The following is a 26,786-nucleotide window of genomic DNA, read 5'->3' on the forward strand; positions in this document are numbered from 1 at the left end:
AAAAAAAAAAAAAAAAAAAACGGAGGATCAAGATTCAGACTCAGGAGTAACCATGATACTAATTTGAGTAACAGGCTACGGATCCTGAGTAGATAATAATTGGGTTATTAATCTCGTCTTATGTCTCGCATAATAAACAGACAGGCAGAGACAAGACCTAGCAGAAAGAGAAACAAGACAGAACGGTGAGTAAGAAAGACAAAAGCAGAAAGGAAAATACCCTTGCTTTATTTATTATACCTTACCTAGGACTTGGCTTAGGTATAGACCAGGTGGCAGTATCCGTACTACAGTACGAGGTAGTTCTAGACAAGAAACTGTACCTGGATAAACAATAATCTTACTCCCAATCTCATCCCCATCTGCCTCCATTCAGCTCGGCTACAGCCTCCAGCCTCCAGGCCAGACCAAACCAGACTAACTTAGAGCCCGTGAATAGCTTGTTGGGGGCGTCGCTTCCCGTGCCGATTTGGCCGTGACTGACTAGGGGATTGTCACTGGACACATATTCTAGACTATACGATCGTCCACAGTAACGTACTATACCTACTAGGTAACCTAGTAACTTACTGGACAAGCCGTAAAGCCGCTCCAACAAAAGGTACATGTTTGTTTCTCCTCGGTAGGTTCCTAGGTAGGCATTCAGAAAGAAAATGCCTCTCGTGTCCTCTTACTTTTAGCCTGACCAAACAAACAAACAACTCAAACTTAGTTGATCCGTTCTCGTTTAGCCTCACAATACGTTAGATTATCCTAGGTACCTACCTAGTCGTCGTCGGTTTCGTGCCTAGTCCAGTACCTCGCCCTAGAGCTACATGTGCCTCATGTCGAATTCCATCGTATCGCATTGGGCACAAACCAAAAAGCCATCATATCCGTTCCCCTCGATTGGATCTTCCCCTCCATAACAGGCAACTCCTCCTTGGCTTTGTACTCTTGGCCTTGGCCTTATGGCTCCCATGGTGCCGATTGTCCGGGAACCTGCCAGATCGGAACTCTTGGTATACATCATTTATCTATATAGGACTATCTGACCAGAGGCATTCAACGCTGAAATCGTCGATCCAAATTGAGGTTTGAATTAATCAGATTGATACTGTACGGATACACTACTTCTGACTTCGAGTGAGACTAACCTAGCAATGGAAACATGATCTTCCATCACCGCTCAGACACGGAAAATGCAACAAGGATGCGTATGATCCTATGGATGGTAGACCAGTTGCTAATTTTCTGTTGTGGTTCTGTCACCGCTTCTTCTTCTTCACCTGGCTATATCGTCTGTACTTGCATGTGATTCCTTCGACTCAACCTGTTCATTCCCAGTAGCCATGCATAATGTATATCCATTCTCCAAGTCAAATTAATCTTTCAACCGGTATTCTACTTCCCGCTCTTTAACCAATACAAGCATAACAACTGCTCCCAACGTCACTGGAATGCATCAAAAACCCTTTCCTCATTTGAAACCACCTGGACCCTTGTTTTGGTTTTCTGCTTCTCTTCCTTTGCCTCAAGCTGAGACAACGCCCTAAAAGCCACTTAACGTTAGCTCTTTCGCCATCCCCCAATTCCCCATCCGAGCTCTTTTCCCTCAGGAGGACTTGATCTAATTATGCTCCGCTTCGTAACCAAAACGAACAAGAATAGCCCTCGCTCGATATTCGTCTCCAGTTGGGTCCATTCTGACTCTCCGAGACTTCCGAGCCCCCGACAAGGGAATGGCGCTGGATTAATCATGTGAGTTGATATCAACAGCATCATGTCCATGTCTCACTATAACTTGAGCTGAGACACCCAACAATTTTACAACCGCATAAGATCTTATCAAAGTGTTCGCGCAGCATCTGAAATTTAGAAAACATAAACGCCAACGACTGTATTCGTGCTTGCAATCCTATGCTACCTTAGGTATACTTTGACGTCCTAGCCAGAAGCAATAAATAATTCTCCAACCTAACGCCTTGACTCTGTAACATGTATATATGCCTTGTGTCCCTGTTGTTTTGACCCCCAAACTCCAGTCGCTATGTCGTCGTCGTATCACGTCAATGCTCTAATGCGCCCATCATAGCCAAGTCTACCCGCAAAGAAATGACCGTTCCTCATACGTCAGCTCAACATCTCCTGGTCACGTCTTCCTCTAGTCGTTTGAGGACGTTTACAGCATCCGCGAAAAGAATGTTTCCCCCTCCTAAACAATCGTTCGCCAACATCTCCCTTGCGAGACTGGCGACCCCTTGGGCTCCCTTCCGCTCACTCTGCATTTGTGCCTTGAAGGGCTCTTGGCACGCCACCTTCAAGATCCATCTCTTTGTGACTTCTTGCGTTGACACGATATTGGATGTCTCCTGTTTCTCCTCAAGACCGTAGGCCCAACAAATCAAGGTACAAACATATACGCCCCAATAGTCCGAGATGTCAGACCAGGGCATGGTTTCTTTCGGACAAATCTCCACTTTGTTGCAATCCGTCTGATCAGGTGAGGACTTCAGACCAAAGAAGGCTTTCAAAGCTCGCGCAGCAAACACTGCCGCTGTTGAAGCTGTGTCTGAGCTTCGCCATGCTTCCAATAGTTTCCGGTATTCCGTGAATAGACCCAAGTCAGTCAACTTCTTGTTGAAAACCCAACTCTTGCCAGACACAGATAATAAATAATACAGAGGTGTGTGGTGTAATGCCAAATATGTATTGGCAATGGCTGAGTCAGGGAACAATCCTAAGATAGGGCATGCGTTCGGCTGAAACTTTGTTGCATCTCCCACGATGTTCACTTGCATTGGGGTCTGACGCCGTGGAAGAAACAGTGAATATACAGCGAGGAAAACTGCTGTATCAAAAGCCGGAGCTGATGCTATATCTGAAGCGGACAGCGTCCCCAGGTTGGTGTTCGAAATGGTTTGGGGGTCCTTTCTTACCCTTAGCTTCGACCATGATTGACAGTCCTCTGCTTCCCAAGGCTTTGTCGTTGTAGCTGTGAGTGGAATTGGTAGAGTACTTGGGGAAGAGTAGTCTAAGCCGAGCATAGAAATGTATTGCCGTTCATGATACCATGAACTATGCACATCAAGTAGGAAACAGGCTGCCAATAACCGTCGTAGTGATTCTGCGGCAATCCAATCTTTCCAAGCTTGACGTTCATCTCCGGCGGTAGACCGAAAAGTAAAGGTACGTTGATCACGGACGACCTGTCGGAAGTTGAGCGAAGTGTTCGAATGAACGTTGTAAAGATAAAAGAAAGAAAAAAGAGAAAGAAAATGTATAATTGACCAGATGAACAAAGGAAAGAAGAAAAATAGAAAGGTGGTATCAAGTAAGAATAGAAAGAAAAATATAAGAGAAAGGGCAGAAGAGGAAATTAAGAATAACTAACCCTAGGGTAGAGAGAAGTGAATTCGGCAGAAGGTTGATGTGAATGTGACTTTCTGCCACGGAAGCGTGCGTAGTACTCGCATAATGCAATTGTTTGTTGGACTGGCATTGACCACTTTCCAACATGTGTAAACTAAGCGTATCAGCACCGGTCGATTGCTTCCTACGCAAGTGGTTATTCAACTCACCACTTTGGACTGTTGCCAGGCGTAAGCATGAAGTTGTGCTCCCTTCATACGATCGTCTGTGATGGGAATAAACTGGGTTGCCAGCGCGGCCATGGCACATTGCAGTACTTGTACGTGCTCCGTTTCTTCTTGAGGGACATTCTGGTACGTATGCTTGTGAACAATAGGATTTTTCGGGTGCACTTTATCCCAATAGACCTCCAGGTATCTAGGAATTGCTTCCTTGATAGCAGGGGAAAGAGACAGTGGCATCAAATCCTCGGTGCTCAACAAGCCTTCTCCTCCTGAAGACCCAGAGCCGCAGCCGGCCAAATTGAAAGCCCCGCCTGAAGTTGGTAGCGATGGAACAGCTACTAAAGTCTCAGATTGAGGAACAGCCATTGAAGGGGACACGCTACGAACTGTAGAAGTTGGAATCTGATTGACAGTGCCGAAAGAAGGGTCTTCGTGATAGACAGGTAGAGGAACCTCCATGTCTGGGAAGACGGATGGGTAGACCTGTGGTGGGGTGCTGTTGCTGTACGGATAAGAAGCAGAATAGGGAGTATGATTCATAGTGTTCAACATGTCGTTGGAAGAGTTCGGGTAAGCCGGTATAGGGTTCGTCCAAGGCTCCATCCCAGAGAACTGCTGACGTCTTGCATTCTCAGGAGGAGTTGAGAACTCGCTCGGGGGCGCCGAAGTACCTTGCCATAATTCTGGCGTGACATTGCCAGGCAACATGGGGTTTGTTGGGAAACTACTTGGCCCTGGTAGCGTAGTGTCCAATTCATGGTAGTTGTTTGGTGTCATGTAGCTGTCTGGTCTGTCTGTCTCGGGCCTCGGATTGTAGCTGGGTTTTGAGTTGGGCGTATGGGCCATTGTTGGCCAAGGTGTAGGCACATTCCGGTGAACTAATGGATGAGGATCGACAAAGTCTTCGTTCGGTTTAAGTGTCGGTTTGTGTGGAGTCACTGCTCGGGGTAGAGTATATGGCTTAGAACTCTCTCGGCCAGGAGATTGTCTTGGTTCTTTGGCAGAACCGTCTTGGTTACTAGACTTTGTCAGCTTCGAGGCGATTGTAGCACCGGACATTAACATACTGTTTCTGAACATGTCGGTCGAGAAGGTCCTTGCGATGGAAAGGCTTGTTACAACTGGGTATAGGGCAACGGAGATCTGGAGGTGAGTGGCCGAGCTGATGTCGTCTAGACCACAACACATTAGCAACATATATTGATCAGATAGAAAAGACAAACCTCAAGTGTTCTGCCCTAGTAAAAGTCTGGTCGTGTTAGCAAGTGGTAGTTGCATGATATGAAGAGGAGCGTTACCTTATGGCATTGGTGGCATTTGTGGACTGGGATGCCTTTCTTGGCTTTGCTAATCTTTCCAGTAATTGGGGTCCATCTGACATGCGGTTCGCTGTCCCCTGAAGCTGTGTAAGGTCTCATGGAAGTGTTTGACGATGAGTCGTGCTGAGAAGAGCCGTATGACATATCATTAGAGTCGATACTCATGTTGCTACGACGTCGAGTGTTCATGTTGAGCTCGGTGGTGGTCGGTGATGAGTGATCAAGGACAGAAGGTGACGTGGATGATTCTGATGGATCAGGCAGGTTGTTATGAGAAGAAGAGGGTGCTTGGTGGTTTAATGATGTAGCATAGCTTTGAACAGAGGAGGACCTTGAAGTCAGGTCGGTGGAACGGGTCTCAGATCGAGGATCGACTGGCTCGTCCTCGGTATTCATGATATTCTTGAGACTAGCCATGGCCCAGAGTTGATAACAGAAACACGAATTTAAAAAAGGCAACGAGTCCGGAGAATTGTTGAAGGTCAGGCCAAACTTAGTAAGACACAGCCCCCCAATAGAGACGGATGAGCAGGTCCCGGCAGATGGAAGAGTTTAGGCTCATGTAACGAAGGTGGGCGATGAGGGTATAGAGCAGCAAGTGAGAGTAATAGTGGGGGAGTTGATGTAGAGATTCATTAAGATCAAGATGTGTGAAAGGGATGGACGGCTAAGGCTGGGGACACAGCGTAGGCGATGCTAGTCTCGGGTGATAAACAGGGATGCATGTGGATGTTCGGACGGGGCTCAGTGTAAGTGAGATATTTACTCTGGTACTAAGATAGGGACCAAGAGAGGCATTGCTAGTTGAATCTGGGCAAGGTTTTGGATAGTCGAGAAAGAGTTAAAGATGGAGCTGCAGGGGAGAGTCGAGGTGACTGACCCAAGGTTGAGGACAACCCTGCGAGCTGAGCACGGGGCGCAGGGCCTTGATGCATGGATAGACAAGATTAGATGTTCTGTGAAGTCACCGAGTATGTAGTTAGGGGTGGATGATGCAAGGCACTTTGGGGAGCTGGGCATGCTGTAGGGAGCATGGATGAAATGTCCCCAAGACCATGAGAAAGGTTGTGTCGTCCAGTACCATCATTGTTTGGTTTCATTCATTTTGGTTTGGTTTGGGTTGGTTTGGTTTGTCTCGTCTGCCCATGTGCCACCCCTTCACGTTGACCCTTGTCAGATGCTTGCCGCTCCCTGTTCGTCGAGATGCAATGCGACAAGTGGCGGGACGGGGCCGCAAGCGCCATCTAAGCCTTCAAGGAACGGTACCTGATCAAGCGACTAGCGCCCAGACATAGTGCGGTGCGGTGCGGTGCAGCACAATAAGTTGCAGCATGAGAATTGAGAACTAAAGTCAACGTTAGCTTAATCATTCCCGACCCATCCGATGTCCTGCGTATGAATAAGTCGCGCTTATACAGCTGTCCAATGCCTTGTGAGGAGAGACGCGATGGCGGCGACGATCAGTAAGAATGATTTGTATTGTTAGCACAGGTGCAACCAAGGCTCAAGCCTTGTAAGCAGAGAAGCAATTGCGAGGCATAGCTGTCGAAACATCTTGACCTTGGAGCTGGGATACTGTACTGGGGTTCAAGAGCTTGAGTAAAGCACTGAGACAGTGTGGGCATGAGCGTGTGCGGGTAGGGCGTCAAGGCGCCTGTTGGTGGCTGTTTTAGAAGCGATCATGACAACGACCATACCCATCAATCACATCACACTTAACAGGGGTTGATGATAGTGGAAGGGGAAAAAAGATCCAATACAAAAAGAGGCTGAGCCGAATCAAGTTGAACTGCCCGTAGACTACTGCTAAATTCCTTTAGAGTGCAGGAACGGCGGCCGACTGGGATGCTTTCCCTTGCCTGCTTCCACTTGCACTTGCATCGCTGACAGGTACCGGCTGACAGTACAGTAGGTAGGTACTCTCCATTGTGCCTTCCCAAGCTGACAGGAAACTGAACTTCCGACTGGGTAGTAGGTAAGCAGACAGCCCAGTACCTATTATTAACGCAAATCTGCAGTGTAATCAGTACTGATATTGACATTATTAATGTTGAAGTTGGAGTATCATCTTGTTTATTGTGATTATTTGAAATTCTCTCGCTTCGCTTGCTGAACCGCGTTATTGCCAGCCCAGGTCCCATGTCGAATCCTCACAAGTGCTTATCCATTGAACCCACCTATAGCCTGATGGGGCCAGAGCGCCGTTAGACCGCTGTTAACGTGGTCTGTGTTGATTTCTTGGCCCGAGATTTCTTAAATGTGATGCAAAAAATCATGGCATCTGCTGCATGATTAGCTAGCTTCCGGCCAAACATCACTTGTTTCCCCCCCTCGTCAATCATGGATAATGTGAAGTCAATTAAATCCATGCTGGATCCGTTCCCCTGGTAGCGCCAATTTGAATCCTTGTCTAGGTAAGTTGTTTGTACAAGGGTGTTATTAGTCCAGCCTTGTCGGGCGCTAGGGCGACCAAGCAGAAATTCCTTCGAGGACACACTGAGACTCAGCCACGCGAGGGTTCATTGGTTGATGTTTCATGATGACCTGACGTGATCTATTTTTACACTCGACACAGCAGCTGCGCCTGTCAAACCCTTGTAAGTTGTCAGTAGCCCACCTATTTTTCGCTTGCAAGTGCAATGAGCTATGAGAGAGTCATGAGCGTCATGATGAATGCTTGTTACATGATCGACAGCTTACGGGATTTAATTAACTTGAGACGAGGCATTCTTCTACTCACGGATCAACCAGACGACTCGAACAATGCCTTACGTTTCGTTTTAATTAATACTGCTATCAAATAGCGGGCAGTGCTTCTATCAAGTTCATCTCTGTTGACTTCCATAGACCCCAGAAGAGGTGGGGCCCGGTCCGTTCCCTTGTTCCACCGACTCCCCCGCCTTTTGGCTAGAAATGGAAATGCCAACATCAACACCAACGCCAAAAGACGCACGACGCACGACACAAGCAAGATGCGTGCGCGCTTCCTAAATTAGGCCAACATATTTCGCTGCGTGTTTCCCATCGCATTGGGTCTAGTAATATCCTTCTTTTGCACTTCATGAGCCCCAAATATGCTGTAGGATTCGGCCCGCACGGAGAATATTCTTCTTTCATGCCCTCCACGCGACCTGCAAAAGCACTGTAACCACATGTGCGTGTGCGTGCCAGAGCGGAAGATCCCCGGCGCTTGAGATCCGACTATTTTTATAGTTGAAGCCTCTTGTTGACCAATGTCATATCAACAAGAAGCGGCTTTGCCAAATGTAGATCTTGTTCGAGTCGAGCCAACATGTCGGTTTTGAGTTGCCAAGCTCTTCGCTAACGTACCTAGATCCCGTCCCATGAACGCATCCCTTTACTAACACGGCCATTTTTGCGACTAAACTTTCAGCACCGATGCGCCTCTGGTCTGATTCGCATGTGTTCTTCTGCGAAAGGAAGCAGATCTGCGCGTGGGGAAATGCTTACAATTTGGTTACCTTTGCGTACCACTCATCATCTGTTACTCCAATTCTTCCATACACCGCAACTCTGCTCGACCTGCGAATCATACAGCACAAACCTTGTCCGCTTCTCCTTCTTCAAGGAGATCGGCTGGAGTTTACCGTTCCTTTTCGGACGAATATGCGGATATGATGTAGTGTCCTTTGCATCCATGCCTACCCCGACAGTTGGGTTTTACAGTCATCAGCGTATTAGAATTGGCCGCAAGAGCCTAGAGAACAAAATAGTGCACATGTTTAATGCCGTTTTAGACTAGCAACTGGACTATGGTGTTTTGGTGCACTGAGCCTTGGATGATGGTACTTTTTCTGATCCACAGTAGAGTCAAGCCAGCGGTAACATCAAAATCCAATCGTATACCCTAAGTCTGGGAGTATTCTGTTATCTACTGTCTATTTGTTATCTCTTTCATTCGTCTCGGCGATTTCTGTATTTTGCTGCCAGCGCACCGTCACATGCTCATGCTGACTATTTGATCAGCAAGTTCAGCCTATCCAAACTGATATCCCGCACACTACGCCGCAACGTCTGAGGGTGTCCTTATAATGGAACGTTACCTTAAATAAGCATTCATTTGAATATGGACGGTTCTATATGATCTGCGTATGAAATAGCCGCTCGATTTAAACGCCAAACAAGCGCCACCGCCCCCATATCGTGGCATATTGTGTCTGCGCCCTTTGGAGGCTTGAATACCCTGGAGACATCTGACTCGGGCTGACTTACTCCGATCTTCAAGCCTTAACAAGGGGCTCATGCATGCCGACTTGGTAAGCTGGGCAATGAAACCTAAATCTAATTCGAGATCGAATTATGCGAATCCGAGTTCTCGTGCAGTTGTTCACTTGTAGAGGAAACCGGCAAATGTAGTAGATGACGTGTGAAACACTCGAGTTCAAACAAGACGTAATCTCTTCAAATTATCTCGTCCAACTGCAGTACAAGAGGTACGAAACAGAGGAATCTGGCCCAGCAGCGTACTAAGATCCTTCCCTAGCCGCAAGAGCATTCAATACATAAACAGAAGCCGGAACGCCTTGTATACCGGCCCTTTATTAAAGCGTATAGCCGAATACTGATTAAAGTAATAATCCAAAGCCAATTGCACAAAACACCTGCCGTCTCTTTTGCGGTAGCCCTACCCTCTTTACCATTCGGACATGTTTTTATTCAATCTCCCATGCTTGTAAAGATGTACGGCTCGGTTTATAGCTTAGATGAAGCGGCCGCTGTGGGTGTGTTTGACGAGTCCTTTGATGAGTCCTTTGGTGACTTGGCGTGTGCATCGCTCTCTTCGGACTCGTCATCGCTGGGTGGTCGGCTGCTATCGGTCATGTTTCCTCGACTCTTGGTCATCTGCATAGTTGTTAGTCAGGCCAAATATTCAGTGTTGGATCTCTACTCACCCATCCGCGAACACCACCGACGAGGCCGAGGGCGTAACCAGTGATGAACTCCTTGGGTGTACCAGAAGCACCAGGGGTAGTAGGCGAGCGAAGTCCCTCGGAACGCAGACCCTCAGCGGTGCCTGCACTGTTAAATCGGGCAGGGCTCTGGGGACGGCTGACGGGCCAGAACTGCTTCAGCTCGCGACCAAGTTCTTGGCCAGTGGTGGACCAGTTGTTTGTGATGTTCTCTCGCAGATCCTGGACGTGGCGCTTGAGGTCCAGCTCGTTCTTCTTGAGCCAGCTGACGTTGAGTTCCTGGCGGGATGTACCACGCTTGAACTGTCTAGCAATGTACTTCTCGTAGTCGCGAACGATTCTACAGGCGTTAGAATAATCGTAGAAACGAAGGTGAAAAACCGCCTTACCTTGTAATGAGGCCAGTGGTGCTGACACCCTCTGTGCGCTGGGTAACAAGGAACTTGCCAGCAGCCTTGATGGGCTGGTAAATGTCGTCACCCTCATCAGCACCATAGGGAAGATCATCGTGAGCAACGTAGTCGAGCTTGTTCTCGTCGAGGAACTCGGGAGTCACAACCCATGGGCAGTCCTCGATAACCTCATCGACCCATTTGCAGTGGCGGAGGGTCTCAGCACGCTCAGCGGCAGACATGACGGTCAAACCCTTGCGCTTGTGTGTTTCGTGGTCGCCTGTGACACCGACAACCAGTGTTGTGTCGGGGAAAGCCTTCTTGGCCTGCTCGAGTTGTCGCATGTGGCTAGAAAGCTGTTAGCACAATTCGGCCGCAATTGCAATCCAGCCCACTCTGTACTGCCAGAGAAGCAGAATGTAAGCAAGCGGAAAACATACCCAAGATGGAAGAGATCAAAGACACCATCGGCGTAGACACGGACAGGTCGTCCAACAGGAGGAGGGTTCGTCTTGTAGCCACCAGCAGGGTCTTGTAGTTTGCCAATGGGAGGAGGGGGCATGGCCTCAATTCGGCGTTGCTCCTCCTCCTCGAGCTCCTTCAGTGAAGGCTGGCGTCCTTTGCGACCGACACGCTCAGCAATGTCGACGCTGGCCTCGGTGGTGTCGCTGGGCTCACCGGGGTCGACGGCATTATCACGGTTCGAGCTGGAGCGTTGTCTCTTAGGAATTGGTGCTGAACCGCGAGCGTGAAGGCGTCCCGACTCGGCGGCAGTAGTGTCACCCTCCTCGCCTGAAGCATCGCGCGAAGATGTCTGGATGCCATTGTCAAGGTCGGTGGTGGATTCGACGCGAAGGGAATTTCTCTTGCGCTTCCCGCCTTGAGATGATCCGGATGGTGAGGACATGGCTGCTAGATGAATTGGAAATGACGCGGCTTAGGTTGAGGTTGGGGTAGAGGTTCGGGTTGTGGGAGAGAAAGAGGAGGGAGGAGAGAGGTTCTTTTTAGCAAGCAATGCCCCAGTGTCTGATGGATGCCCGGGATTGGACTGTGTCCTTAGTTATGTGCGTGAGGTGCTAGGAAACAAGACGGGGAAGTGGAAGACACAAGCATCAGTCGAGTTCACTGCTGTAACTTATGAACCTGGAGAAACGGTTACGGATACCGAAGCACCTAGTTCCACGTTGACGCGAAAAAAACCGGGTCTGGGATTTGGGTCTGGACCTTCTGCCAGAGCTGATTGGGTTTGGAATGTTTTGATCCTTGCAAAAGTCTGGGGGGTCCAAAACTTGGCTCGCCTTACAGTAGCGTTTTAGACGGGAGACCTCCAATTTGAAGGGAATACCGTCATCGGGGGCAAGTTATGATGATTGATAACGGGACAGAAACAAGGAATGCGGCAAAATGCACTGGACCAGCAAGATAAGAAATGTCGTGAAGCCATCCATCTTCCACAGCTGCAGGTTAGCTAGCTGTCAGGCTGTATCGTCTCTACTCTATACCCCCTATTATGTGCCTGCCACAAAAGAACCTTACCTTGAAATGACAGACTTGATCTAAATTAAAAAAGTGGTCCAACACTCTCGTGTCCAAAAAGGAGAGCAATCTCAAAAAAGTTAATAGCTCAGCCACCGTATAGAGATACTAGTACTGTAACCCATTAACTAGGTGTTAAGTTAGATGAGACAGGCAATTGCTCTCGTGACAGTCTATGCTTGTCGGCTTTAATTGTGCTCAACATGAATCTTGAGCATCTTAATGTTAGTTTTTTGACCCGCAAGTTAAAAGACTATTGCTGCTCCGAATGTCAATATTCTCCAGTTTTTGAAGCCCGTGGCGTCATCATTGCGGCCCCCTAATCATCAGTCTGGTTCGACTTCTAAGAAAAGGGGAAGGAGAAACCCGTGGAAGAGATCTACACGTCACATGACAAAACACGTGTTATATTCACGACACGAGATGAAGATGATACAAGTTCAACTACGTCGATATATCAAGGATGAAAGCTCAACAACTACTCCAAGTAAGCTTTTGGAGAGCTTTCGCATTGATTATAGACGGACACCTTCGCTGTTGCACTAGAACACCATCTTGAAGCTTAGACCCAAGTCTTCCCCAGACGAGTAGCTTGCACCCTTGGGATCGCAGCCAGGAATACGACTTCAGACTCAATTGTTGATGCAACTGTGACTCGGCAAACTGGAGAACCAACGGGGTTTGCCAATTGATTTATGCTCATGATCAGAGAACATTTCTGATGGATTCCTCTCTTCCAGGATGCAAAACATTTCACGTCTCAGGCTATAAGTCCCTGGGCCTGCTCTACTAGGATCTGGTTTCTACATCAAACTAGCCTAAAAGCATGATGAGTTCCCAATACGATGTTTAAGCTTTGATTGGTTGACTTGTGAGTATCCTAGTCGATCATGGTGAGGTAAAATATGGATAGTGTATTGATCAACAATACGAAGTCAAAGGGATTATTCATTAACGCAGACTGTCAATCAACAATACCCTTTCTGCTGACCTTGGAAGCCAGAAACTTGACTCGGCTGCATTTCAAAGGATCCAACTGTGCAACAAGGAAATTAATCGGTCCTCATTTCCGTTTCCCCATTTTCGATGAAACCACCAACTCTTTTGCTTGGCTTGCACTCCTTCATCCATATGGTAAGCGACCAGGTGGTCACTTACCCGGTTATGCTGTTGGTCTCGAAGCGAACCGGGACACCTAACCCCTCTGACTTATTATTCTTACCCTTTCCAATGCCCGCCAATCCGAGCAACTCGGTTATCAGACCCTTCGAATAGACTTGAGCCAATGCTTCTTTTTATGCAGCCAGAAGCATTCAGAGCTGAATGGCACCATCCCAGTAAAGGTTTCAGTGACAGACCAGCTGCCGTTTCGTCTAGCGCCTCTTCGGTCCCTGCTATTAGCTTCTTGCACAGGGTTAACATGCTTGAGTCTCGACAAAGCAGAATACTTGCATAATAGGCGCCTGTATATAAGGCGAGTGAAATCCAGGACCATCATGTTTTGGCTTCTCGCGACAAGCTTTGTACTTTCTCTCGTACCATTCTCTACCAGTTACGGGCAGGATTCCGTATAACATTCGTTTATCACATACTATACTCTCATTCAGCCAATATACTTCAACATGCGGACTTCTGCTTTTCTGACGATTGCCAACTTTGGGACAGCTTTTGCTGCTGTGCAAATGTACGGCCAGTGTGGTGGTAGTGCTTACTCTGGAGATAAGGAATGCCCTTCTGGATCAACCTGTGTCGAGGCCAGCAAGTGGTACAGCCAATGCATCCCCAATGCTTCCTCGAAGAAGGCTCCTTCAGTTAAGAAGACTGACTTCGAGCTCCCTGACTTTGGATTTCCGGGATTTCAAGCACCTCCTCAAGTTCCTGCTGAGGGCGACAACAATCAAGGCGGTGATAACGGCCTCACTCAACCACCTCCTGCTCCCGAAGACCCTGTCGATCCTCCCACTGTCCCTGCTCCTGAGGAGTCCGCAGATGTTCCCCTTGTTGCTCCTACTAATGAGCCCACCGATAGCGGCTCTGGCTCTGGCTCGGGAAGTATCACACGAACCATCCCTTCTTCCAGTGGCGCCACCACAGTTGCTACTGCTATTCCTGTCTCTGGCGAGCTCGATGGCGGAATGACCTACTACGATCGATCCCGTAAGTCCGCCGATATAAAACTGTCATGCCTACCTGGTTAACACGAACCAGCTGCCGTCTGCAAAGACCAGGAAGAGACTGGTGAGGCTGATGCCATGTTCATCCTCGAAGACGGAGCTACTCTTCGTAACGTCATCATTGGACCAGGCCAGGCCGAGGGTGTTCACTGCAAAGGCTCATGTACTCTTGAGAATGTCTGGTTTGAGGATGTGTGCGAGGACGCCATCACACTGAAACAAAAATCAGGCACCTCTGTCATCCGCGGAGGCGGTGCTTTCCACGCTGCCGACAAGGTTGTCCAGTTCAATGGCCGCGGCACTGTTGAGATCTCTGACTTCTACGTCGAGGACTATGGCAAGCTTGTCCGATCTTGCGGCAACTGCAAGGACAACGGAGGCCCTCGAAACGTTGTCATCGAAAACATCGCTGCCGTCAATGGTGGTGTTCTTTGCGGTAGTAAGTTCACCCCTTATGGTCTTTTTACTTGTGACTGACATGATTACCAGTCAACACTAACTATGGCGATACTTGCACCATCTCTAACGCTTGCCAAGACAAGGGCAAGAATTGTGATCTATTTGAGGGCAATTCTGATGGTAGCGAGCCTACCAAGCTGTCCAGTGGCCCTGATGGTACTTTCTGCAAGGTCGATAGCTTCTCTGAGACTTGCTAAGTGGGTGATATGATATACATGGCCATGGAACGCAGCATGACTCTGCGACACCCGTAGTATCCGATTCAATCGTTTTCGTACTGCCAGGATAAGAAAGTTGTTTTGATGATCCCGTATGATGCTTGTCTTCCGGCAGTGGGGTTTTAGACGAGACCGAATCACGGCTGATAGAGACATGACCCCATGTCAACGCTTCACTTTTCACGTTCTCGAAGCTTTCATCCGAAGATTGCCGTATGATTTATTTGTTGACTCTGTTAACCGATGCTTGTTAGTTCTGTTTAAATACCGATTGGCAGAAGTCAAGGTACTGATTGGACTCGGTTGGCTTCCTTTGGCGGGCCTGTGCAAGACGTCAAAGCGGAATACCACTTTTCATGGATAGGCTCTTAGCCAAGCGTCTGAAATGTTTGTTGATCATTTCACTTTGTTAGGCAATAATATAGGCGAGGGAATATGAAAGGTTCGCTCGTATTGCTAAAGGCGTATTCTACTTCTATCCAAGAGCCAGGGTCCCGAGACTAGAAGAAACAAGACTTCGCTCCAGATATCCTTAGTATCAGTATCAGCCTCGCTCCACTTACTGTCTTCAACCAATGACTTGAAATTCTTCTACAAACATCATGAAGGTGTGATCAGGATCTATGGCAACGCTGGCGACAAGGGATATGGTTATGCGAATTGCAGATAAGGAATGCAGCTTACTATAATACAGTACACATTGGTGTTTGAACTTGAGACACATCAGAGGTATTACATATTGCTATAGTAAAGGTCAAGAGTAAGGAATCTTGAATATCGTTCTCCTTCATTGAGGCTGGATAAGGTAACTCGGTGCCGTGGTTTGCTACGTTGCTTCTCATGTTTAGTTATCATTAAATGAAATCAACAACAGTGGTCACCTTCAATTGCCCTCACATATTTAAGAAGCACTTGGGCTAAGAAACAAGCCATACATCAGCTGGCAGGTTGTAGTAGTAATCTATTCCTCGTTTATAAAACTACGAGTAAGAACGGCTCAAGCACCAGCCTAGAGTGTCATGAGATCTCTTACTGATCCCACCTTTCGGTGTGTCTCAACCAAAACCCATGATCAGTAACCCGAGACTGGTGAACTGTAAGTTTGAACATCATCATGAGTGCTGATGATTTCGTTACGAACTAGACTACAGGCCGTTATTATTTCCAGACGGGATAATTCATATTTACTGAGCATTCTGGAGGCCGAGAACCTGTATGGGAAACTGTAGAATGCTGCTCCACTTAGGTGTCTAAGACGGATAGTGAAGCACAATATCTACGCATCCAGGAACGGGGGAAATCATTAAACCAAGTCTGGAAGAGTATGAGAGTAGCAATCTCGATTGAATATAAAAGTGCTCAATCAAAATTTTGCTGTCGTGAGTGAAAGCATCTCGAGACTAAGGATACCGAAGAACATGTTATACGCCAGCGGCGTAGTATGTAATCTATAAAAGATTGCATTTACACATGCAGATGCGAATTGATTAAAGACTGAGTTTATAATATCTCCTTTTTTTATTATGTAGAATATGTGCTGAAAACATCCACGGTTATCTTGCCTGAGGAGGTCTTCACTTACAAGAAGCCTTACAGAGTCCATTTACAGCTTAACCTCCTCCACCCTTCGAGCTCACTGTGCCAAATTCAAGTTTCAGACAAATATGGAATTAACTGATCATATGAACATAGGCTCATTCACCAGAGGATCAATTTTGATATACACCAAAGAAATCCCTTATCAACTGGCTTGGCTGGTAAACAGTCGGTCACCTGACCGTCAGACGGTCGCCCCATAATTTATCCGAGAGAGCCCTAACCGGGCAGTTTCTTCATCGCACTTTCCACAACTGAACTTTTCGATTCCCCAAGCGCAGGATTAGACTTCTTTGCGACCGAAAACACCACAAGTCCCTCTCAGACACCACAAATCCCAATCCATTCGCAATGGCTCCTCAGGCAGTACGTACATGACATCGCTTTGCTGTTAGGCGCCTCCTCAGTAGAGGAGGTGGCCGCGACAAAAATGCAGTAGGCTAAGTCATTTCAACAGAAGAAGTCGGGCAAGGCCCAGAAGCAGACCAAGAAGGTACGCTCTCCGATATGAAAAATCGCAATCGAACCGACGAAAAGAACACGAGACGGTTTATTCGAAGCGATCCCCGATACCGAAACGATACGACGAAAGAACGCATTCGCTAACTAATATCGTGCAGTACATCATCGATGCTTCTCAGCCTGCCAGCGACAAGATCTTCGATGTCTCCGCCTTCGAGAAGTTTCTCCAGGACCGCATCAAGGTTGAGGGCCGCACCAACAACCTCGGCGACAACGTTGTTGTCAAGCAGCAGGGTGAGGGCAAGATCGAGATCACCGCCCACAACGAGCTCTCTGGTCGTTACCTCAAGTACCTGTACGTTTTTCTTCGGCCCTCGCTTCGCCCGCCGGAGCTTGAAGATTTGCAGAGATGAAATACTAACATTGCACAGGACCAAGAAGTTCCTCAAGAAGCAGCAGCTCCGTGACTGGCTCCGCATTGTCTCTACCTCTCGCGGTGTCTACGAGCTCAAGTTCTTCAACGTCGTCAACGACGAGGCTGACGAGGACGACGAGTAAACGAAACAAATTGCAATGCATTGCAACGGCGCAGGAATGGATTGGTGAATTGGGATACGGGATCGAAAAAAGTTCAAGGACTTGGCCAATAGACCCAGCCATTTGTGTGGCACTCTTTGTGGTGTTCATATTACTGTCTCCCGAAAATCTCTGTGACTGTTGTGCATTGTAGAATTGTGAACTATGTGATATGCCATGCTGTCGCTTCTCTTCATATAGGCCAATGCCTTTACATGCCGTTCTTCCAATGGGTATGATGCATATTCATTCTTGCCCTTGCATTACTCATGGCAAGGATCTCATAACGCCTTCGAAAGCAACCAAAGCCATAGCATTCGCCGGGAACGCTCTCAAGAAACAGGGCACAAAGCCTCTCCAGTAGCCCTTCCAACCACTTTCCTTATAGATAGCAGTAGCTGCGTCCTTCCATCGAGGAAATCTCTGAACTCCGTCATTAAGCCCTCCTCCCAGAGGATCAGTCATGATACGTTGCTTGACCACATCGCTAGGGTAACTCGTCAACCAGAAGACTTGTGCACTCAGACCGCCTGCCCAGAAATTCACAGCCGGTGTGCTGAGGCTCGTCTTCTCGCGCAGTTGCCGTGAAATAACATCGTAACTGCCCCACCAGCAGAAAAAGAATGCTCTGAAGAGAAGTGTCGCTGAGAGGCCGTGGTAGACACCCTGAATGCCATGGTGTCGGTAGATCTTTTTTAGACAATCAATTGGGCCAGCGTATAACCTGTCCGACTTTTGCGCAGCATACTGAATCTGAAGTCGAGCTTTGATGTGCTCAACTGGCGCAGCGATGAAGCTCACTGTCGATCCAGCCATTACACCCGCGATACCATGGCCGAAACTTGGAAGCGCCGTATGTCCTTTTGGTGCTGTACCTGGAGAAGAAGCCGTGACATCAGTGCCCACCGGCTCAACATTGAAAACATGTTCTGACAGAAGCCGGCGATACACTGTTAGTGAGCCCAACATGACCGAGTCCATAAACATCCATCCTACCAAAGGCGGCGTAGCACCCTTGTACAGCCCGCGAAAGCCCTCATTGCGAATAGTCTGTGAGACACATTGAATAGGGCCTTTAAAACGGCTTGGATCTGTTGTTTGCAGACGGACTTTGATGGTGTCGAAAGGATGGCCGACTATAAAAGATTAGTTTCTCTTCAGAGTAACGTCATGATGAGGAAGAAAGCTTACCAGATAGCTTGGCTATGCCACTGAAGACGCCTGCAATGAAGCCTTTGTAATCATTCGTCTTTTTCTTTGTTTGGTTCCCTTGTAATTTTAAGGACTCTGTCTCTTTCAGATTGTGCTTCCCTTGCACGTCTGCGGCCATTGTGTATCTGAGCGACTCAAAAGAGTCTATTCGTCACCACTCAACTTTTGCGGCAGCGCACAATCGCACTGGCGATGATAAGAGGAAGGGAGTGTTAGTCTAATAGCCGTGTAACCAATATTGATAATGGCTAGATTGATGACATGAGGGGAGATTTCTCGTAGACATCAGCAGATGAAATGAGAATGAATGGAAATTGGATTTCAAAACTGCTCGATCCAGAAGTTGAGTGCTGACGGTTACAATATTTTGGATATCGACTGCTCGTTATTCGCCGAGTCCGGGGAAGGTCCCTCACTAAATTATAACGATATGGGTCTTGACACCGGTCGTCGGAGGCAGGGACCTGGAGGCTCTAACCGCCTCTGAAGATCTTGTGCATTACAGTGCCCGGAGTCCTCTAGCCTCCCCGGCATACCAGTATCCATCTTGGAGGCCGATCCTATGCGGCGGGTGTCGAGCTAGACATCTACACCAAGTCAACTGGTTCCAGTCACCGACTTCACTTGATATGGAATAAAAGACTAGAAAGTAGTTGGAGTTGATATCCATCTCGGATTCATATCAGTTGATTCTTCTCATCCCCAAGTACAACCAATATAGTGGTATCTATCTCGCAAAACTAATAAACTAAACCTATCTAACTTGAAATATGTCCACGCACATCCGTATCAACTTGTGCTTGCGAGTTATCATATGCCTGTCTTTCCCCTTTGCGCTCATAATATCCAGTCCAAAACAAAACATAAACCAATGTTGCCCGCAAATCAAACCATTTGACGTATCGCTCTGCAATTAGAAAGCCATGTCGTATCGTCGTCAAGAATCGAAGCAATAGCCTCTTGATGCAAATGTGTTCCTTTTTCCCTTTTGCTTTTTTTTGGTATTTTCCAACACCCGAGATCCTTACTTCTTCTTCCCTTTGTGTCATTAAACCCTTCGACGGGTTGCCCGGCTGCTGCTGTGCTAGCCATCGCTTCCTGCACTCTATAACTTCTTCTTCCGCTTGAAAAGTCATCTGTTCGAAGGCCGTTTCATGTCCATAAAATTTCATACAGTTGACACACACTAAACGCCTACGTGTGTAGGATGCAAAGTCGTGTCAAGAGAAAACAAAAGCGCCGTGTCATTCTTTGAAATAACATCAGTATCCTGGTAACGGGCGGATGCTACGACGAGCCCCCTTCTAAAAGGTCTCCGTATCATCCGTGTTGTGAGAGGCAACACTGCCAAAAGTATCTGCTTCTCAGGTTAGTCACTTGTCTGGTTATGTTGTTGAGACTGAAACTTACCTCGCTTGCGTCGGCGAGACTCTTCCTCAGGGCTCTTGGGAGTCATGGCCCGAGGACCACTGGGTCGTCGAGTAGGAACGCCCAAAGCAGCGTTCAAGTTACGGTTCTCAGGCTTGGGACTGCTTGTGTAGTTGCTGAAATGGGTGCCACTCATTGTAGCATAGCCACTCTCGTCACTGGGGTGCGGCGCGGGGCTGCCCTTTGCCAGCTTGGAGATGCGGCTGCCTCTTGGTGGTGACATAGGAGACATAGCCGAAGGGCTACCCGTGGGCTCAATAGGCTCCTTGGGAGGACGGGGAGGTCCAGTAGGGGAGGTGGTCCAGTAAGATGGGTCCTGAGGAGCACCAGTAGATGATGCCTGGCTGTATCTGTTGGTGTTCTGGCCCATCTGGTTGAAGCTGGACACTGAGCCACCCCAGTCCGCGGATCTCGGTGTCATCGGAACATTGTACTCTTGCGCCGAGAACTCCAGAGCGTTGCGGAAGCGCTCTGTCTGACCCTGTCTGGGCTGGGGGTGCTGAAGGTTCAATGAGTTTCGGTGAACCTTGTACTTGGGAGCATCGCCCGGAGTGCGTGAGATTTCACGACGAACGGGTGCAGGCATAGCGCCAGCAGCACTGGGTGCTGATGCAAGCTCAGATGGGTATGCACTGTCAAGATGGTCATCGGCGTAGGGGCCATGGTTATAATCGCCATCGTTGTACGACCCCAAGCTAGAAGCGGAACGCGAAGGAGGGTAGTCGTCGTACTTGGGCTCCTCTTTGCCCTTGCCTTGGCTGGAAGCTGTCGTTCCAGACCATCTAGAGATCTTGGGGAACCAGCCTGAAAGACCAGACTTGTGCTTCTTCTTCTTCTCCGCTGTACGAGGAGTGTTCTCATTGCTCATTGGCTGAGCAACGCCAGTGGGCTGAGGAGGAGTATCAAGGGGAACAGAGCTGCCGCGTTGGAAACCCGATCGATCAGGGGTCAGCATGTTGGGGTTGCTACGCTCAGCGGAGGGACTAGGGTGATCATGCTCATATTCGTCCTCATGCTCGGCCACAGTGCTGATACGGTTATCGGAGAACTTGCGCTCGTTGGCGAGGCGAGATCGAGAGTTAGAGAGAGAGAAATGTCCCGATTGGCTGGGTGTGATTGTCGAGTTGCCTTCGGGCTCATAGCCTCGGTCTTGCTCGAAGTGACCCTCAGGCTGCAAGTTGTCGAAAGAAGGACCACGTCCTCCGCTGGTAGAGGGGGCTTGGTTAGTGCCCTGTACCTTCAGGTCATCAACTTCGCCGAGAATTTGCATAAGAATCTCCTCGATGCGCTTGAAGTCGCTAGTACCCTTGTTGCTGAGACCTTGGAATGCTCGCTTGAACAAGTTCTTCTTGGCAGCAGCCTCGTTGAAGGTATCGATTTGGGAAATGCTCTGAACTGATCGAGCACCAGGGTATGGGCGAGGACCATTGATGGCCTTCTGGAGCTTCTCAGTGTTCTCGGTGCCAGCAAAGATAACATCGTCACTGGTGTCCTGAACGAGGTTCTTAAGTTCGTTCATGGAAGTGCGCATCTCGAGAGCGGAGTTCATGAGCAGCGCCACGATCTCAGTGTCTCGAGCAGAGCGCTGAGCATCGCGGACCATGAGGTGCTGCATCAAGGACACAATGTCCTTGTTCTCAATGCGGTCGATTCCTTGACCGGTGGCCGCATCGAAGAAGGGCGAGCCCATACCCTGAGACATGCCACTCATGTGGCGAGCGTCCTTGGGTGCGTAGAAAGGATCTTGGCCAGCAGCGTTGGGAGATCCAGGTAAAGACATGTGCAGAGCCTTGGTGTTGGGTTGCAGATCGGGAGTTCGGTTATTGCCGTTGGACATGTAGCCTTCGTCGTACTTGGGGTTGTAACCAGGGCTTCCGGTGTGGTAGGGAGCCCCGAAACCACGTGCTGCCATGATGTTGTCGTTCAGTGCTGGGTTAGCAACAGGGCTGGTATCCTCATATGGGTTAGTGATGAGGGTATCTCGCTTGCGATCATCGGAGGTGCGCTGCCACTCGTCTTCATCTTGGCTGGCAGCGCTCTCAGCACGTTGTGCGGCGATATTTCGAGGCGTAGGTGTAACACGGCCCTCTGAGGCATCATCGCGGTGCTCGTTATCAAGACGATCTTGCACGATCGAAGGGTTGGTCTGAGCATCATCGTCCATGTATCCAAACTCGGGCATAGGGTTGTTGAAGTCAGGCATACCACTGGCGGCCATCTTGGGTGAATCATCGTAGGAAAGACGGTCGATGCTGTGCGCAGGTGTGTTGCGAGGTTCGTGGCCCTCCAAAGTACGCTCCTTGAAGGATTTATTTCGGAAGACGCCAGCGCCTTGGTATTCCTCGGGCTCCTCAGTGGACGATTGCTTCTTACCCTGGGCGGCTTTTAAAGCCGCAACAGCGCCAGTTGCAATAGCCACTTCTGAGGCAGTGGGAGATCTTGTTCGAGGTACCTTGCGGCCGTGCTCATCGATGTCGTATTCAGTGAAATCTTGAGACTTGTTCGACCTGGCCCCAGGCGTGGCGTGTCTCTCAGGCTCCAGCTCGCTGCCATCCCGGTATTGCTTCTCAGGGCTGGCACCACGGCTGCTGTAAGTCCTTGACTGATCATCGTAAGACAGTGCCGAGTCACGATGACCAGGATAATCGCTGTATGCAGCACTCAGCATAGAGGGGTCAAGCATTGAACCGTCTACTAGAGAAGCGACTGCTGATTCGGGACCCATGGTTTGGTGTACAAAATTGGGGTTGGCAGCAATGCCCCGCACGGCTTGTCCAGACGCAACCTTTTCTAACTCGCTGTCTTCGCCGTAGTTACTGTGGCGATAATCCATGCCAGAGCTTTGAGGCGACATCTGGTCGAGCTCCCGCTGTTGTAATGAATTCAGAGAAGGAGTTGACCGGCTATCGCGACGATCACCAGCCTGCTCATGATAAGCATCGCTCGTAGAGTGCATGCTCCTTGAGTTGCGAGGGTGATACTCGCTTCCTCCCTCGGTATAACCAGAAACGCTGGGAATAGGGCTTAGACCCCGGGCACCGGCCTGATAGGGTACGTATTTCAGAGGAGGAGGGACATCCTGAGTAGCGAAATAGGAGTTGTCGTATCCAGCCTCAGGATAATCATTGTCAGAAATATCATCCTCTTCATACTGACCCTGGCGTTCGAGAGGGTGCTTCTGGCCATACTCGTCTGGCTCATACTCCTCCACGTAATCCTTCTGACCACGGGGTAGAGCTCGCAGGTCACCTTGTGAAACGTTGGCGTGAGAGGTAGATAATCTGTTGTCGACATTTGAGGGAGTTGCTGAAGGTGTAGGGGTTGAGTTACCAGAAACATATCCACCAGGGATGTTCTTGATAGGGGTGATTTCCTCGCTAGCTGAGTGAGGTCTGTCGGTATCGGCGGAGCGAATAGAAGTCCTGGTCATTTCTGAGGGGTTGATTTCACTCATAAGAGGCATTGGTGGTTGAGGAACCACGTTGTCATCATATTGGTCCGCATAAGGATCACGACTCATAGCACGGCTGTGAGTAGATTCAGCCCTTCGGCGCCGTCGCTCCCTTGGCTTTCGGTCGCCTGTTGTGCTATCAGACAAGATAGACGAGCCAATACCAGCGGCGGCGGCACCAGCTGCCGCGCCCTTGAGCATATCCCGCTTGGGAGCGACAGAGTCGTTCTCATATTGGCGGTAATCGTCTTCAACAGAATCTTGGCTCAGATCAGAGTTGGCCTCGAGGACATGACGAGCCTCTCTGTTGCGCCTATCCTTGGATTCATGTCGTTGACCCGACGACCGCCGGCGGTCGGGTGTCAACTCGTCCTTGGAAATTGATGTGCCTGATGAAGTGAAAGAGTCTCGGCGACCCTCCCTCTTACTGGTTTCTCGCTTCAGAGCATTAAGCTCGGGCAATATTAGTCGGCGGATAGCGTCTTCGACGGTCTCAAGCAGCTTTGGATTGTTGATTGATGATTTAGAGACATCTGATCGTGAGGAATGTGCTGGGTGTGGGCGGTGGCTAGGAGCCAAATGAGATGAGACATTCGAGTCAAGAGCTGACACATTGGATTCCGGTTGTTGGCTTCTGCTGGAGCGACGGCGATGGGCTTTAATAGGCTCCTCCGTCCTCTCGGAAACGCTGCTGGTCCTACTCTTTGGTCGACGTTTTCTATCCGATGTTGACTTATCCCGCGACGAGTGTGTTGTGGAAACCTTCGACCTATCTCTGGTTCTGCTCTTGCGATTTCTGACTTCTTCTGCTGCGGCGGTTGCCAGTGCACCGGCACCAGCAGCTGTGGCCATATCCCTTGTTCCTGTTGGGCTCTCTGCCTTGGCGTCGGTGTTGTTGCCAGTGCCGTCAAGGAAGCTGTCGGATGGGATGGCAGAGATATCTGAAGCGTTGACGTTGTACGTCTCTGAGGGAATCAGTGGGCTGGCTGGCCGTCTACGTCTGTGGCTGCGATCAATCTCAATGTCAATTGGATTTCTCGAGACGTTAGACTCTTCAGTGGCGGAGGCGTAAGAGTCCATGCTTTGGCCGTCGTCTGCGTCGAACTCAGAATCGCCCAGTGGTATCCTTCGAGTCACAGAGGTGTTACGAGCGCTCTCGGTGACTTGAATGTGATGATCAGAGCGACCTCTCTTGGAAGGTGTCAGTCGGACACGAACGCTGGGACGGCGCTCTCCTGTTGAGCCGACGGTAGACTTGCCCCCTTCGAAGTACTCGATGAGCAGTGAGGTCTGAGACTTGCTAGCCTTGTGACCACGGGTAGCAATGGTGACGGGAGTACCGTCTTCGGGGATGGAGTATGAGGACTTTTCGTCGCCGGGATTCACACCATCCGCCGTTGATGTGAGGTCGGTGGGCGTGGTATTAGTCTCGGTTTCGGTAGGAGCGGGAAGTGGAAGAGATTTTCTGTCAGATACACCCATCGTAAATCTGGTGAGGCTCTTAAGTGGAGGTGTTTGGGCCCTTTCTCCCAGGAATACCTGCTGCGATCCGGATCGGATGCAGAGAAACACCGGTGGAAGAGGAGGGGGTTGGTTGATTAACGTATTGATATCAAGCAAGACATGCGGAAATCAAGACGCAGCAGCAAAGAGTGTCTGGGCACCGAGGTCAGTGTCAGCTATTCCAAGGTTCCGACGGAGCGAGAAATAACGGTGTAGGCCAATGGCATGGGGCTATGAATCGCCACCAGCGTCGTATCGACTCATGGAGCGGAGAAGGATGGAGTTGAGAGACTTACACACAAGCGACCCGATTAAAAATAAGGAAATAAAGTTGGGAACGTTGACCGACACAACTGAGCCTTATCCCTATCCAAACGGATGAAACACTTTCGACAACGAAGCTGTACTAACTGAAGTCACTATCGCTGACTCCCAAGTGACCTCGCCTCCGAAGCCCTTTAGTTTCCGTGGGGAAAATTCGAGAAGAGAGAGATTTGGGGGAAGGGTTTGGGATGCGACGTGCGGCGTGGTCGATGGTAATGGTAATGGTAATGGTGTGAAGGTGTCTCTCCCAACTCCCAAGGCACATGGGGATGTGGACCCGGTCAGGTTCTGGCGGGGAGGCTAGAAAAAAGACGGGGCTAGCAAAGTTGCCCGCAGCAACGCCAAAACCAGGGATCCAAAATGGAAGTAAGAGCAGGGAATAGGTATCAAGAGTCAGAATGACAAAAGAATGAATATCCCAGAAAACCGGATAGAAAAGAGAAAGGAAAGAATCTCAACTGAAATCTAGGTCTGATTGGGAAAAGGGGAACAGGGCAATCAATTTAGGTGCACCGTATTCGAGGGGATACAAGGGGCAGCAGAAGAACAGAAGAGGCTGGGATGCGATTTGGAGGCTGGGAAAAAGAAGAAAAAACGGGTTGTTGACAGTAAGATCAGTCAGAGTCAGGTAAGGCCTGCTTGCTTGCTTGCTGGCCGTTTTAGCAGCACCGACAAAGGACAAACTCAATCGCTGCATGCACTAGAAGATTAAAGCTTGAGTATCCGTAATCGAGGTTTAATTGTTCGATGATGCATGAATTTGCAGTGTATTGGGGAAGTTTACAGTTGTGAACAGAAGGACGGACAGACAGACACATCAGTCTATCCAGATGACCTATTAGATATCTAGATACTATCTCGACCTCCATAATCAGCTCCATCTGCCTCCTCTTGAGTCTCTCTCTCTGTGCCTGTCATTTAATCACATCTGTCCAAATCAAATCGTTCATGTCCATCCCTACAGATACAGTACATTCAAAAACATACTGCTGCCCTATCTTGTCCTAGTTCCGCGGCTGGGCCCTTGAGATTTTCAAGTTAGTGTCTTGGGGGTGATGAGTTGTCTCTGCCGAAGGGGCTGTCCAATAGCGCCGGCCCGCCGGGATCACACCTAGCTCGACACGCTATGCCTGTGGTTTCTCTGCCAATGGACGATCTCGTCTGGACACGAGAGAGAATAGGATATGCAGGAAAACTGCAGGCTCAGTCCAAGGGTAGAGGGTAAGAGAAAAGCGAGGCCCGACCAGTTCGTCGAGATCCTGACCTGCTTGTGATGTGATGTGATGTGTGATAATTCTCACTCACTCAGTCACTCGTCACCCATGGCCTCTTGATTAGTATCAAATAAGCATCTTCCGTGACTATCAAAACAGGAATTGCAAGTAGCGGTCTCGATGTTGCGTTGCCACGACCCTCATATCGAACCAGCACCAGCCACTTTTACTATGCGCTTTCTTTTCTTCTCCGGTATCAAATCGCTGATGACAATGCGAACCGTTGGGCTGCCACGATAATCTGCTACAAGGTAAGCCCTGTCCTTGCCTGGCCTGTTCGGTAAGACGATTCGATTCATCTTCGGTTTCTCTTTCGAATCAGGCCCCAGTAATCAACCCATCATCGTGCTCCATCT

The 26,786-nt window shown here is 49.1% G+C and overlaps 6 protein-coding genes across 6 annotated transcripts; 2 read left to right on the forward strand and 4 right to left on the reverse strand.

The window, feature by feature from the left end:
• Window positions 1–2,117: 2,117 nt before the first annotated feature.
• FIESC28_04462 (uncharacterized protein) lies at window positions 2,118–5,311 on the reverse strand (the record flags this gene model as incomplete). The annotated part of the gene is made up of 6 exons (XM_031158609.1): window positions 2,118–3,188; window positions 3,374–3,505; window positions 3,561–4,593; window positions 4,643–4,747; window positions 4,799–4,824; window positions 4,874–5,311. The coding sequence occupies 6 exons, from the start codon at window positions 5,309–5,311 to the stop codon at window positions 2,118–2,120; spliced, it is 2,805 nt and encodes a 934-aa protein (XP_031017317.1).
• Window positions 5,312–9,607: 4,296 nt separating this feature from the next.
• On the reverse strand, window positions 9,608–11,124 carry FIESC28_04463 (uncharacterized protein; the record flags this gene model as incomplete). The annotated part of the gene is made up of 4 exons (XM_031158610.1): window positions 9,608–9,757; window positions 9,808–10,165; window positions 10,215–10,565; window positions 10,658–11,124. The coding sequence occupies 4 exons, from the start codon at window positions 11,122–11,124 to the stop codon at window positions 9,608–9,610; spliced, it is 1,326 nt and encodes a 441-aa protein (XP_031017318.1).
• Window positions 11,125–13,375: 2,251 nt separating this feature from the next.
• FIESC28_04464 (uncharacterized protein) lies at window positions 13,376–14,583 on the forward strand (the record flags this gene model as incomplete). The annotated part of the gene is made up of 3 exons (XM_031158611.1): window positions 13,376–13,910; window positions 13,962–14,366; window positions 14,417–14,583. 3 exons carry the CDS (start codon window positions 13,376–13,378, stop codon window positions 14,581–14,583), a joined length of 1,107 nt encoding a protein of 368 aa, XP_031017319.1.
• Window positions 14,584–16,551: 1,968 nt separating this feature from the next.
• Window positions 16,552–17,220, forward strand: FIESC28_04465 (uncharacterized protein; the record flags this gene model as incomplete). Its single annotated transcript, XM_031158612.1, has 4 exons — window positions 16,552–16,566; window positions 16,658–16,693; window positions 16,821–17,017; window positions 17,094–17,220. 4 exons carry the CDS (start codon window positions 16,552–16,554, stop codon window positions 17,218–17,220), a joined length of 375 nt encoding a protein of 124 aa, XP_031017320.1.
• A 285-nt stretch (window positions 17,221–17,505) lies between these two features.
• FIESC28_04466 (uncharacterized protein) lies at window positions 17,506–18,568 on the reverse strand (the record flags this gene model as incomplete). The annotated part of the gene is made up of 2 exons (XM_031158613.1): window positions 17,506–18,374; window positions 18,430–18,568. The coding sequence occupies 2 exons, from the start codon at window positions 18,566–18,568 to the stop codon at window positions 17,506–17,508; spliced, it is 1,008 nt and encodes a 335-aa protein (XP_031017321.1).
• A 1,186-nt stretch (window positions 18,569–19,754) lies between these two features.
• Window positions 19,755–24,811, reverse strand: FIESC28_04467 (uncharacterized protein; the record flags this gene model as incomplete). The annotated part of the gene is made up of 2 exons (XM_031158614.1): window positions 19,755–19,807; window positions 19,861–24,811. 2 exons carry the CDS (start codon window positions 24,809–24,811, stop codon window positions 19,755–19,757), a joined length of 5,004 nt encoding a protein of 1,667 aa, XP_031017322.1.
• Between the last annotated feature and the right edge of the window lie 1,975 nt (window positions 24,812–26,786).

This window comes from Fusarium coffeatum (assembly GCF_003316985.1).
Source record: "Fusarium coffeatum strain FIESC_28 chromosome Unknown BRIP53273_contig_93, whole genome shotgun sequence".
NCBI lineage: Eukaryota > Fungi > Ascomycota > Sordariomycetes > Hypocreales > Nectriaceae > Fusarium > Fusarium coffeatum.